At 42.1% G+C, this 14,410-nt stretch overlaps 2 protein-coding genes and 1 non-coding gene across 5 annotated transcripts; all 3 read left to right on the top strand.

Moving 5' to 3' along the window:
* Positions 1–759: 759 nt before the first annotated feature.
* LOC115248449 (ran GTPase-activating protein 1-like) lies at positions 760–9,619 on the top strand. Of its 3 annotated transcripts, none has more exons than XM_029832203.1 (16): positions 760–892; positions 1,883–2,002; positions 2,126–2,253; positions 2,681–2,740; positions 2,833–3,012; positions 3,619–3,753; positions 3,904–4,062; positions 4,510–4,623; positions 4,729–4,828; positions 4,943–5,027; positions 6,070–6,217; positions 6,337–6,453; positions 6,558–6,663; positions 6,941–7,029; positions 7,149–7,270; positions 9,056–9,619. In XM_029832203.1, exons 2-16 carry the CDS (start codon positions 1,891–1,893, stop codon positions 9,135–9,137), a joined length of 1,737 nt encoding a protein of 578 aa, XP_029688063.1. In that variant the 5' UTR covers positions 760–892; positions 1,883–1,890; the 3' UTR covers positions 9,138–9,619. The 3 variants fall into 3 exon arrangements, with proteins under 3 accessions (XP_029688063.1, XP_029688064.1, XP_029688065.1); XM_029832204.1 differs by having other exon boundaries at positions 6,340–6,453; XM_029832205.1 differs by having other exon boundaries at positions 761–892; positions 7,149–7,313.
* Positions 9,620–9,624: 5 nt separating this feature from the next.
* On the top strand, positions 9,625–14,254 carry LOC101080041 (chondroadherin-like protein). The gene is made up of 11 exons (XM_029832202.1): positions 9,625–9,936; positions 10,638–10,793; positions 10,907–11,101; positions 11,171–11,326; positions 11,412–11,557; positions 11,875–12,113; positions 12,179–12,444; positions 12,620–12,956; positions 13,051–13,403; positions 13,482–13,648; positions 13,816–14,254. Exons 2-11 carry the CDS (start codon positions 10,638–10,640, stop codon positions 14,120–14,122), a joined length of 2,322 nt encoding a protein of 773 aa, XP_029688062.1. The 5' UTR covers positions 9,625–9,936; the 3' UTR covers positions 14,123–14,254.
* Positions 14,255–14,305: 51 nt separating this feature from the next.
* On the top strand, positions 14,306–14,377 carry trnaq-cug (transfer RNA glutamine (anticodon CUG)). Its single transcript has one exon. It is a non-coding gene; the product is annotated as a tRNA-Gln (tRNA).
* The last annotated feature ends 33 nt before the right edge of the window (positions 14,378–14,410 follow it).

Raw genomic sequence — 14,410 nt, forward strand, 5'->3', positions numbered from 1 at the left:
TGCTAAGGGGTTGTATATCACACTAATCATATTCTTTATCAATTTATTTATTGCTATCCACACGTTTCTGAATCAAATAAAGAATTGAAAAAAGGTCAGCCTGTTCATAAATTAACTGCAAAAATATTTTAAAAATATATGTAACTACATGTTTTTTAAGTGGTTCTATTGTGCTTTCTCTTTCGGTTCTATCCCATTCTCTTTCACTTTTGTGCCTCGGAGAAAAACCTTTGAGCTGTGATAAGTTTGAGGTTGAGCTGTTCGAACTTACAAGTTTAAGTCTATTTCATTACTTTGAGAAAATATTACCTACCACATTTGGCTGCTGACAGGTAGATCCACAGAACCAAAAGACACTGGTTCTTCACCTTCCTGTGGCTCATACTCCCCGAGAATGGAGGCATTTGTTATTTCTCAATAGCCGCAAAAAGATTTGTCACGGAACTTCTCAGCATGTTCTTAGCAAATGAGTTTTGCAGAAGTGGTGGTGTCCAGACAAGACGACCAGAGAATAGCTGATGCTGAACTTCCATTATGTTGAACTTCGCAAGTCAACAAATGTGACTTGTTCTTCCGCATTTGTTAAACTGATACAGCCCTTCCAAAAACATATACTACTATCTAGATATAAAAAAGGGAATACAATATTGTTGCTTATTACCAGAGTCCAAATGAATACGAAGGTCCCTTAAAATGTCAATGTCGTGGTGATCGGGGTTGTGTTTAATGTTTTCTTTCAGTTCTTTGCTTTATCGCGACCTTTCCTGGTTGGACTACAACTCCCATGACTCCCTGCTCCGTAGCGGTGGCGAAGCGCTGGGTGGGTTTGAACGTCCGTAGCGAGCGGGAGCGTGACACCCGGCCTGACTGCTGTCTACGCTGCTCCATTCCGGTACTCCCTGCATTCGGTTTAGAGAATCCATGATAACAAAATTAAAACAACCAAAGTGGTCAGACTCTGAAGTAAACTTATCTGCCTACACTGTGGTTTCCGCGGCTATTTTCGTGAGGCCGAATGAGCCATGCTTTGTCACGCGTACCCGCCGTAGCATATTGGGTGCAATGTATTAATTTTATTCTTGTTTGTATTATTCTTTTAAGGACAATGTTGTTCCGGTAACGGAGTGGCATCAAACTGCATTAGTGCGCCTTTGTTAGGTTTGGGGTTTTGATGGCTTTAGTTTTGCGGTCCGTTGCTAATGCTAGCGACAACTGACAGTGCAGATCTATGCTAAAACGCGTGTCGAGCACGTCTATTGTGAAGCCAAATTAAATGTTAAACGGTTGTTTTGAGTGTGTTCACAAGTTTCACAGCACACACAACTGTAATTCCGAAATATATTAAGACTTGTGCTCAATGTCGACTATTGTATCATACACTCAGCATCTTTATTTACTGATGCCTCGTTAGCTACAAAGCCAAGGACCTTAATCTGTTTACTTTATCATTTTAAGATTTGCTTCCATTTTCTTTGATATTTAGACTTTTTGCGCTCTATACTGCTTATGTTTAGCCATTTGAATTTAGTGTGATGGTTTATTTGTTTTGGTGCAGAAGGCTTCTGTTTGTTAGATTAACTTCTGCACATATCCCACTAGAGCTGGTATTGACTAAAATGTTTAATATTTAACATTATATTGTATTTAGGGCGTGAATGTTGCAGCATGCAGATCCTTAGACACAACTGCAGGGCAGGATGAAGGCATTTAATAGCTAAAACCTCTTTTTTGCATGTTTTGGAGCTGTCAATCAACTTCAAGTACATGAAAAACAATTAATGTTCAACATATTTAGACTACATCAGTGCTCACTGTGTCTAGAATTGGCTGACATCAAGGTTTTCATCAAGCAGGGTTAAATGAAATTATGTTCACCCTTCAGACGTCACCATGGCGACAGACATCGTTGCACAGTTAGCCGACTCTCTGGCCAAGACTGTCGTAGAGGAAAAAGAGTTAAGTTACAAAGGCCAGGGGAGGAAGCTGGATGATGCCCATTCAGGTGAAAATTACTCCAATTATTCACCGATCACACCCATATTTACTTAAAATTATATTCAGACCTTAGTTCTACAGTATCTAATCTTGTCAAAGTGTAAGCCCGTCTTTTGTTCCCTGTCTTCAGTGGAGGAGATTGTGAAGGAGATCCAGGACTTTGATGGTTTGCAGGCGCTCAGACTGGAGGGCAACACAATCGGGGTGGAGGCAGCTAAGACCATTGCTAAAGCCCTCGAGACAAAGAGCGAGATCAAGGTATTTAATGGTGGAATAAATAAAACATTGAATGTTTTCTCTTTTCAAACAGAGAATACTAAAAGATATTTATGGATTTTTCAGGATAGATGAGATTATCTGTGGTCTAAAGCTATTTTTAGCTGATGAAGCAATTTGGCTTCATGTTATTGTCAAAGTATTTCGGTAGGGGGCTTCCTCATCTTAGGTCTCAGTGCCCAGCCATGTCTTTTGAGTAACATGTTTGTGACTATATGTATATGTGCCTGTATATGCTACTAAACTGTATGAAAAGCACCATGCAAATAAAGATTGATTAATGGTGGTATTATTACAATCATGATAAAGGTGGTATATATGTACTGACTGAATCAATCTATATAGTCCTGACTATGACATTGACTATGATCTTGGCTGCTTCATGGTGTCATTTTTTCCAACCTTTTAGTGCTGTTACTGGAGCGACATGTTTACAGGTCGTCTGCGCTCTGAGATCCCCGCCGCCCTGGTATTGTACCTGCTGTCCACACAGTAACCGTCTCTCCAGTGGTCTATTACACAATGTCTTTTATTTTTTTTATTGCTCCTTGTTTTGTCTAGATTTCCCTTGGAGATTCTCTGATGCTGGCCGGTGCCCGGTTGACAATATTGGACCTCAGTGACAATGCGTTTGGACCAGATGGGGTGAAGGGCATTGAGAAGTTGCTGAAGAGCTCTGCTTGTTACACGTTGCAGGAGTTACGTCTCAACAACTGCGGCATGGGCGTCGGGGGTGGAAAGGTATGTCGTGGACAGATGTTCCTATTCTTAAATCTTGTCTGCAAATACAAACACTCTGGTCTCAATTTCCAATTGGATTGAACCTGTTTCAGTGCACTCCATATCTGACTACGACTCATATTGCGTATGGAATTCGGTATTTTCTGGCATGTTTATGCCTTTATTTAGAGTTAAATTAGACAATGTATAGGCGCATGCTCCAAAACCCCACCGCTGGCATATGACCCCGGAACAAAAACATTTAAGAAAGCCGCGTTGGCATTCAGCGTTCTTGTCTGCCTCTCAAAATTAACTTGCCCACAAGGGATATTGTGCATGTTTTCTGCACAGTAAATAAAGTGTATGTATGATTATTTATCATTCTGATATTCAAAATGTGGGTCTGCCACCTGACTCTGGTTGTTTATTACGTGATGTGATATATCAAGCATTAAGAGGGCCGTATTAACCACTTGGAGTTGAAGAGGACGTCTTCTTGTCAGTCATTTGGGTTTCTCCATTAGATGCAAACTAGGACAAGGAAGGACTTTTGACAAGGAGTCCAATTTTTAGCATAGCTCGATCAAACTGTGCATGTAGCCGTATTGACTTTTGGTCCCCTTTCAGATCTTGGCTGCTTCATTGGTTGAATGCTATGAAAAATCCTCTAAAGAGGGCGCCCCCCTCAGCCTAAAGGTTTTTGTCGCAGGGAGGAACCGGCTGGAGAATGACGGCGCTACTGCCCTTGCCCAAGCCTTCCAGGTATACTCCAGACAATTTAAACTCCACTGTACGTTCCGTTATTTGACTTCTTGAATTTTTCCACTAATGGTCAATAGATTTATTTATTTTTTATACAAAATATTATGACAAGAGTGAAAATGAACTGGAAATATGATTTGGATGTTCCAGATGATGGGCAGTCTAGAGGAAGTTCACATGCCTCAAAATGGTATCAATTATCCGGGTATAACAGCCTTGGCCAAAGCCATGCAGCACAACACAGGCCTCCGCATCCTCAACCTCAATGACAACACCTTCACTGAGAAGGGAGCTGTTGCTATGGCACAGGTACAGTCAGTTAATGTCCATTGTGTTGTGATTAGAATTTCCTATGAAACTTGTTTTAGATTAATCTATCCTTTTGTTTGCGAGAATAATTAATAATTTTTTAAATGGGTCAAAAACATTGTATTTCCTTTTTTAATGAGTCATTAACAATGACGATTATCTGCCTCTGTTATTTAATATTGGTTGTTTATTAATACAGTAAATGTCAGCCCTGATCCTGTCCTGCTCTCATAGATAACACATGATCACTTTATGGATCATCTTGAGCAAAAAAAATCTATAGACAATGTATAGACAGAATGTCATGTGTTCATATTTGGAGACATGTAAAAATGTTTTTTCTGGAAGGTTAACGATGTCCAATTAACTGAAACATGGAGGCTGTAATAGTTGTAATGTGTTCCTCACTGCTACGTCCTATCTCTAGTAAATATCTGTCTTTCACAGGCTCTTAAATACCTGAACAGCATCCAGGTGATAAACTTTGGAGACTGTCTGGTGAGGCCCTCAGGAGCTGTAGCTATTGCAGAAAGCATCTCAGAGGGACAACCTATCCTCAAGGTGGCTTTAAAAGAATTCTATCTCCAAAAATGGTAATATTCATATTAGATAACTTTGTAGTGTGTAATTTCCTTCTTTTCTATTTTATTCTTAATTTTTTCCCAGGAGCTCAATCTGTCCTTTGGTGAAATTACAGAAGAAGCTGCCTTGGAGGTGGCACGTGCAATAAAGGACAAGAGCCAGCTGGAAAAACTGGATTTAAATGGTACACTCACACCACATGTTCATTTTGTTAAGTCTGACATTCCAACTACTGCTGATTGCTTTGTTTTTACAAAAGTTGGTGGAAGTAAAAATCGTCTGGGTTTGTTTTTGTCAGGCAACTGTCTAGGTGTGGATGGCTGCAAAGCTCTCATAGACTCCTTGGAAAGTATGAACATGGCTGAAGTTCTGGGATCGCTGAGGTAATGGATAAGATACTTTTATTGTCCATGTTTTGGACATTTAGATGAACCGAAATACCGTTTATCTTCTCTCTAGCTTATCATGCGTTAAAACTGAAATGCAAAATTAATAGAATAACATAAAATAAAAATATAAATAAGGCAAAAAAGGGGTAAATAAGGTGCCAAAAACATGAATGTACATAGAGTGAAATACAATGAAGTGAGAGAGGTTGATAGAATAAACAGTCAGTAATACAGAAATGTCCCTCTATGTGCAGATTTCAAGGGTTTTGTGGAGTGCATTTCAGCAGAGTTAAGGTCCTGGGGCAGGGGCAGGAGTTGGGGGAGGTAGTGGATGGAGTTCAGCATCCTGGCAGCCTGGTGGATAAAACTGTTTGACAGTCTGGTGGAGCGGGCCCGAAGGCTTCTGAACCTTCTCCCTGAAAGCAGGAGGCTGAAGTCGGGGTGTGAGGGGTGGGAGTTATCCTCGACAATGCTGATGGCTCTTCATGTGAGGCGGGTGTGGAAGAGGTTTGTGAGGGAGAGCAGCGGCGCACCAATGATCTTACTGGCTGCACTCACTATGCTGCAGAGTCTCTCAGCAGGAGGAGGTGCAGCCTCCACACCACACAGTGATGCAGCCAGTGATGACGCTCTCAATGGTGCCTCTGTACAAGGAGCACCTGATGGGAGGGGGCACGTGTGCTCTCCTTAGTTTGCGGAGGAAGTATTGGTGTGTCTGAGCTTTCCTGGCCAGCTGTGTTGAGCTAGTTGTCCAGGAGAGGTCTTCAGATATGTGTACCCCCAGAAACCTGGTGCTGCTCACCCTCTCCACAGCAGCACCGTTGATGGTCAGTGGGGGATACTGTGGTGGCCCTCTCCTGACGTCAATAACCATCTCTTCTTTGTTGTGTGAATGTGTTCATGCTACTCATAGACATGTTTATGTACTTGTTTAAACAGAAGGTAAGGAAAGCAGTTACTGGACTAATTGTTAAATGTCAAATCTTTGCGTGATTCTAGTCATCGCCACTCAGCTCTGGTTTTGATTTGCCTCCAGCGACGATGATGGTGAGCCCGATGATGATGATGACGACGACGACGACGATGAAGATGATGAAGAAGAATTGGGTGAGGAGGAAATAGAGGAAGAAGAGGAAGAAGATGACGAAGATGATAAAGAAGAAAAGACAGACAGTAGCATAAAGGTTGGATCCTTGGTGAATTTGTGGCATGAAATACATTTCCTACCAGCTGTGTTATCTACCTTTATTCTGTAGAGTTTTGTAGTAATTATTTATCACTTATAGAAGGCTCTTTGCTCCAGCAGGTATCTACCCCTCCGTCTACTCGTCCACCAGACGTTGCCTCCTTCCTCAGCTTCCCGTCCCCAGACAAATTACTTAAATTAGGGGATCGGAGAGCAATGCTAATTGAGGAGCAGGTAAAAAGATAGTTGTTGGGGGAGGGGGGTCCATAAATCTAGTCAGCTTTGATCATAGCGAGTCAGCCCCAGATTAAATACCCCATGTTTGTCCCTCTGAATAGGTGGACGTATCAGATGTGACAAAAACAACGGAGGCTTTTCTTAAGATTGCATCTGTGTACAAAGAGGAGAATAGTGAAGTGAAGGCTGCAGTGTTGGACAGCATTGGTGAGTTCCTTTGAAGAGACCACACACAACCATCACAGAATGTTAGTCACAGCATCATAGCCTCATTTCAAAATAATATGCAGCTTAAAGAGCTGAGATGTACTCTGTCAGTTAGTCTCACTCAGCAGGTGCTACAAAAAAAAACAGATTTGATAACATTGTAATATGAAAGCTGCAGAAACTTCTTCAAGCATGTTTTTTAATTTCCAACATTTTTCGCACTGGAGCTTTAAGTCTCTTTTTTAACAAAGGGTCGTGGTTGTATATCCTTGCACAGATAATCTTCTAAGGAAAGCATTTACCTCACCATCCTTTCAAGGCTACAACTTTGTGTCGTCTTTGTTGGTGCTGCTTGGCCTCATCAAGGTATGTTGGCTCTGGATCAGCTATAATAGAGGAACACATCTCAGTGTCGTTGACATTTATACATTTTGGTTCTGTCCTTTTGGTGTCCATTTTTCTTACTCATCCTCTTGGTTTCTCAGAGTGAGGAAAAGGTGAAGCCTGTGCATGTGGTCCCGGGTCACCTCCAAGCACTGGAACATGTTGTTCGGCAGGACTACTTTCCTCAGGAGAGTGTGACAGTGCTGCAGGCCTTCATGTCCCGGTAAGGGCGTGACAGAGTCATCCAATCGTCAGGGACATTAAAGGTATAAAATACGACATCTGCTCTCCTGTCTGCTGGGTCTAAGCACATACTACACAAGTTCGCTTTTGCACGTATGCTTTTACATGATGCTGGGGATCGTATACTATTGTGGTGTTGAAGCAGGTTATTGAGACCTTTGTTCCGTGGCACGGTTAAAATGTTCACTTTGCTGCTGCAACAGTGGTTCCTTCAGGCAAACAAGTGCTGGTCAGGTCATATCAAGGTGCACTTTTGAATAGCTAGAAACAGCCTCGCTACACATGAATTACCACGATGGCAAAGTATTTATTCATCGTTTTAGCATATTATAATTGTAAAATATAAGTGGGTTGTTGATGACATTCTCATTCTTTAACACCATATTCAGATTTCAGTGTGCTTTTGCACTATTATTAAGTGTTTATGAAAATGGAGGTGTTGAAGAATGTGGGTGCTGACCTTAAATGAATCAAATTTGGTGTTAAATGGGCTTTGCCTGTTTGCTCATGCATGTATTTTGTATGAACAGTTACATACAGACATTGGGCCCGATTCACCAATATGTTCTTACGAATCTTCTTAGATTCTTTCTTAAGTTGTCCTTAAGAAGTTTTTTAAGAAAACCCTACGTCGGATTCATCAACGCGTTCGTAAGCCCCAGAATTGTTCGCAGCTGTGTTCTTAGATTGATGAATGCCATCTGTTCGTAAGTTGAAAGCGCGTGCCAGGCGAGTCTAATTAACATACGATTAGCATAAGGCACCGCCCACTAATGCCCATAAAAGGAACTGCAGCAGGACCCTGTAGACAGAGCAGAAAGCAGCCAAATGCCCAAAGCGAAATGCCCAAAGCTTGCTTCTCCACGCCTGATTTCTGACGCCGTGTTGAACAATCAAGAAAGGATGGCTAACACGCTTGATAAAATTGCCTCAACCCTGATGACTATAGCCAACACGCTTAAAGAAATCAACGAGAATGTAAAAAAAGAAGAATGTAAAAAAAAAAATAAACGTGTAAAAGCTGTGCTCGGATTGTGACAATAATGCATTTTATTCACAAACGGGCAATTAATCACGCTCGAACGTGAACCGCGTGCCTGCAGTCTGGCCCCATCATTGCGTCAGGACGCACATCCTCACGAGGTTGTGGCTCTGTGTCCAAACACATCCAGCGCCCCTTTAACATGCCGATGGTGCGTTCAATGGTGGAGCGACTGCGCGCATGCATCTGATTGAATAAAACTCCTGTGGAGTCTGAGGGTTGGTCAGTGGTGTCAACAACCAGGGCATATCCTCGATCCCCTAATAAAATAAATCAAGATAAAATCAAATAAAAAGACAGTTTTGGCATGGTTTCCAATTTGGTTGATTAATGTTAAGTCATTGGCACATTTACGTAATTTTAAAATTCTCCGTAAATCACCAAAAATAGGAAATAAACAAATAAATAAATAAATATGACAGAATTATCATTGTAATATTGAATTTTATTGAACTGCACAAGAGAAGAAAACACAACCATGCCAACATGTCGGCACTGAAATGTGCGCAAGAGTACTCCTGAGTGTTCGTAGGATTTGTTCTTACCTACGAATAAATCCAGGATAAGAAGAAATTGGTGAATGCCACAATCTTCGTCAACTGTTCGTAAGTGGGACTTAAGAACAAATTTGTTCGTAAGAACGCTTCATGAATCTGGCCCATTGTGATCAACATTACAGAGCAGCCAGTCGTCGTTTTAATGGTTGACTCTTATCATTCACAGAAACAACAAGGCTCTGGAGTCCTGTGGAAACGCTCGAAACAGTCTCCAGTCAACACTGCAGAGAATCAGGCCTGAAGGCTGAAGAATTACATATGCGTGCACCATACACACACGATCTGGTCTGTGGACTAACATGCTCTGTGTTTAGCTGTTATCAGTTTCCTTAAGGTGCGGAGGAAGTGACGTGCACCGTGCATAATACGCAGACGAAGGCACTGACAATATTTCCTCTTTATATTGCTTTGAATAGTGTTCTCTCATTTCCAACTCAAATTCCTCATGCTGGCATATGATTGGATGTGGCAGAGATTACACTTGAGTCCAGATTCATAAAGCTTTGAGCTGGGCGTGAAATATCAGCAATTGTGAATGTATATACCGGTATTACTCATCCAACTTTTACTCTTTATATTTTATGTGGATAAAATTTTGGCAGTGTAATTGCAATCTGTGTGGTTTGATGTTCATTAAGTAAGATTTGGGAAAAGCAAAAGGCATTTAATAAACTATTTTTTTGAATCTAATGAATTGTGTTGTTGAAAAAATAAATTTGAGTGGACCAAATGGACATTTCTCAAAATCTTTGGGGTTTCATTAGTCCTTCCTTCCAATAAAGTAATTTAGCCAACAATGCATATAAGAATGTACAGAATGCTGCTGTTTGCTGCTCTGTTTCAGTCACGGACTGGACAGAATGTAAAACCAAGGTGTTAATTTGCAGTGCAGGGGCACGAGGATCAGGGGTCCTCAGAAGAATTTCTCAAAGTCTTGCCTGTCGCCCAGCAGGAACATAAACCTAAAGTGTTGTAGGGTGCAAAAAAGGCAATCTTTGATTGCTAAAGCCTTAACTGGATATTTGGCAGCTCATTTCTATTTCCAAGGTAAGCCTTTGCCTTCAGTTTCCTGTTTTTTCCTTTAACTAAGTCTGTTTGATGTTTTCCTTCTGGAACTTTCCAGCCAAAGATCTGTCATGTTATTTTTGTCATATATTTGTATTCAAAGGGCCTTAAACATTTCATCAGTTAACAGATACACAATAATGCGCTCTGTTGCCCTAAAATCATGTTGAACACCATCTGGAGCTACTCATTGTTGCAATATTGAAGATGTGGTGAAACAAAACTACCCAATGGGGCATTATTTTAAATATACATGGGTGAGACTTGCAGTAGAAGTCTTGGAAGGTGACATTAAAGAAAAAAAAAACTTTAAACATTCAGCAATGAGGTTGCAACAAATGAGTCCAATTCTGCAAGTGAGAAAAGGGCAGAACTAAATTTAGGCAATAATGTCTGGCTTAACTCTTCAGCAACTGGGGAGAACCTGCACAAGGGCCTGTGTTTAAAAGGTTCAGAACAAAGAAGAGTCCAAGGACTGAATTAAATGTAATCATAAGATGTATAAAATAAAGAAGAAGCATCTGAGGGTGACAGTGAACATGGAAAACGCTATCCACAAGCTCAGGGAGGAGATATCCATCCAAGTATTGGAAAAAACACTTATGTTACTGTCCAATTTCAAGTTTAATTAAGAAGTGTAATTTCCCAAACTCCCCTTTCTTCTCCCATGCTTGCTTGCATAGATGCTTTTCTTCTCGACTGTGGTCCTGCTGACCTTTACTCAGAGTTTGCCCAGCGAGGCGAGCAGATGTCCAAGAACGTGCCACTGCGACAGGACCAAGCTCACAGTCGTGTGCACCGGCAAGATCCTAACGGAGGTCCCCCCAACTATAGAAGAGGTGAGAAATTTAAATGTTTGGGGTTAATTAATGCGAGTTGTCGATTTTTAGCATGATCAGGCACTTTTTATTGTTTCTGATGATTTGTTTTCTGTCCTTTTACTCTGTCACAGATTACAGTGAAGCTTGACCTGAGAAACAACAACCTGCGGGAGCTGCCCAGGGCTGCGTTCCTCCACACCCCCTACCTCACCCACCTTAACCTACAACATTGCAACATTGTTAGGGTGAAAGAGGGGGCCTTCCGGACCCTGGGCCGCCTAGAGCACCTAAACCTGGCTCACAATAAAATTGAAATCCTTTACCAGGTAGGGACATGATATGATTCAATATAATTCTACTTTTTTTTTTTAAACTGTTTGCCCTGAACGTTGCAGGAGTCCTTTGATGGGCTGTCCTCCTTGAAAGAGCTGCATCTGGACCATAATCGAGTGGAGGAGATCCAACCAGGAGCCTTCACACAACTGGGCTTTCTCAACATGTTGGCTCTCAACTATAACCAGCTTGTGTACATTCCTAACATGGCCTTCCAGGTATCCAAGACCTTTGGACAATGTCTATGATTATGAACAAGTATTAGAAACCGCTTCTCTGAAACCGATCTGGTATCTCACCCAGGGCCTGAACAATATAAAGTGGCTCCGTCTCAGCTATAATTCCCTGAACAACTTGGCCCCGGAAGCATTTGCTGGGCTCTTCACCCTCAACCGCCTCAGCCTTGATCACAATGAGCTGCAGTTCTTTCCCACTCAAACGATGAACAGGTGGGACATTCTCAAATATTATTACGAATACCTTTATTAATGTACTCAGATTCAGTATGTATATACAGTATACTGAAACAATAGTAAGTTTGTAAGCTTGCTGTTAACTTCCTCATTAAAGTATCAGAAAGGAAGCATTACGACTTATACTTTCATTTCCCCACTTTTACAAGTGGGGAAATGAAACATAGAAATAAACATAGGAATAGTTGTCTTATCTGTAGGCCATAAGCCAACATAAAGGGGATAGGACCCCGTGTCTGTCATTTAACATCATAATACATAAATCCATAATTCCCTCTCTTCTCCCTGAAAAGGCTACGTGAGGTCACGCAGCTAGACCTCAGCCACAACCCCATGACTTACCTCGGGGAAGAGTCTGTTTCAATGGCGAAGCTTACACACCTCTACCTTAACCACATGGCCCTTCAGGACCTGTCGGAACAGGCTTTTTCTGGTGCTCCCCTCCTTTCCCACTTGGACATTAGCCACAACCAGCTCCAATATCTGGAACCCCTCAGGGGCCCCAAGAACCTGAGAAGCCTGAACCTGACAGGTACACCGGTGCGTATTTTAGATGTATATATGGAGGATGTGATGATAATCTCATTTCTCTTAAAGGAAACCCATTCTATTGTAACTGCTACATGCGTCCCCTAAGGAAGTGGGCAAAAGTCGGCGGCATGAAGTTGCTGGGGGCCTGTGCCGGTCCTGCTCACCTCGCAGACGAGCCTCTGGCATCTGTGGCTCTGCTGGATCTACGGTGTCGCAGTGGGGGACAGACGCTGAGGGATGAGATTGAGAAGGCTGATGCGAGTGCAGAAGTGTCCCCACCCACACCAAAACCCAAACACAGAGTCAAGTGTCCTGCAAACTGTCACTGTGATGTGAGTCTTTTTTGTAGAGTTGGTTTATCGCTGAGGTCATGTTTTCCATTTAGCACCAGTCTGTATTCAGCATTGCTTAACATGTCGGATCTGGAATTTGACATACTGACAGGTCTTGGATTTCCTCTCTGAGGCATCAAAGAGACTATTTTATATAAATCACTTTCCTCCTCAGGTTGAAACCCAGCATGCCACATGTGAGGGCCGAGGACACACCAAAGTCCCACGTGGCTTTCCCGCCAAAACGCAGTTGCTGGATATCCGCAGCAACCACTTCCACCACCTCCCTGCCAATAGTTTTCCAGGCACCGGCCAAGTTGTTTCCCTCCACCTCCAGCTCTGCAAAATCCATGAGATTGGAGCTGGAGCATTTCGGGGAATGAAAAACCTGCTTTATTTGTATCTTTCTGACAATGACCTCACGGTTTTGGCTCCAAGAGCCTTTGACGGAGTTCCTGAGCTAACGTATCTGCACCTGGATGGGAATCGGCTCGCGAGATTCCCTGGATCAGGTCAGCAGGCCTTCAGGTCATACCTTTATGTGAAACTGTTTTATAGCTGTATAACCTGTATTTATTATCAGGTATTTTATTCCGTCTCTTCTAGCTCTGGCACAACTACCAAATCTCTTTGTGTTGCACCTGGAAAGAAACACCATCTCTAAAATAGAGCCCACTGGTTTGCTTTCATCCATATCCCCAAATCTGAGGGAGTTGTACTTGACAAATAACACTATAACTTCTGTTGCCAAGGGTGCACTTGACTCTGCTTCCCTCGGTATACTTCACCTGGATTCAAATCAGCTGACAGAAGTGCCTACCCATTCTCTCTCTGGGCTCCCTAATCTAGAGGAACTTAGCCTGTCTCATAATTCAGTCGATCAGGTGGGACCAAAGGCTTTTCAACCCATATCACAGAGTCTGAGGAGGCTTTACTTGGATCGGATGGGAATGGAAAAGGTACAGTATTTCCCTCTACTAAGATTTTAAAAAATAAAAAAATCACAACCTAGCTTATCAGCCTTTGAAATTGCCCAGATGTCTCGGGATGCTCTCGTTGGTCTGGGTCCAGGGTTGAGGGTTCTGACTGTGAGAGGAAACCAATTGCAAGAGCTTCCTGACCTTAGTCCATTCACTGGCCTGGAGGTGGTAGACTTACAGGACAACCCGCTGCTGTGTGATTGTCATCTGCTGCCATTACGAAGGTCAGTTTAATGTTCAACTCACTTTTTAGGTTTTCAAAATTTGGTTAAGGGGGCATGGGTTTACAAAAGTGTGTTCTTTATAGAGTTCCTCAGTCTTTTAAAGGATGAGGAAGAAGCTGTGACACTGTGAGTAGGACTATCACTTGCTTTATTATCTCCACAATCAGATGGATGGAAAACACAAGTTTGGATGTCATCGCCACCTGTTTAAACCCTGCTGAGATCAGAGGTCAAAGAGTGAGAGATGTCAGTGTCTTCACATCCTGTCCAGATAAAAGATCTCCTGCAGATGAGACCCTTGTGGCCACCATACCTCCAAAACTGAAGACACAAAAGCCCAGCCGTGCGATGTCCCCTATGCTAAAAGTTAGGCCAGTGAAAAAAGCTAAGTCCCACAAACTGGGTAAGACTCGACCTCTGTCCAAAGCTGTGGCACACAAAGTAGGAAAGAACAAAAAATTAATGTCGAATTAAAAGGTACTTTAAATTTCTTTCTTTTCATAGTTTCATTTTCATTGTTTATCGTCTCTCTCGTATTTTATCATTGTACCGTATGCGGTTGTGAGATGTTATGAGTTAACAGCACAACATAATAAATCGAGAATAAGCGAAGCCATTGTGTTTTTATTGATTTTACTGTAACTGGGCGCTTGTACTGGTTCCATGGTGTAATGGTTAGCACTCTGGACTCTGAATCCAGCGATCCGAGTTCAAATCTCGGTGGAACCTTGGATTTTCATTTTGAAATAAATCTGTCGGAGA

This window comes from Takifugu rubripes, unplaced genomic scaffold, assembly GCF_901000725.2.
Source record: "Takifugu rubripes unplaced genomic scaffold, fTakRub1.2, whole genome shotgun sequence".
Lineage (NCBI taxonomy): Eukaryota > Metazoa > Chordata > Actinopteri > Tetraodontiformes > Tetraodontidae > Takifugu > Takifugu rubripes.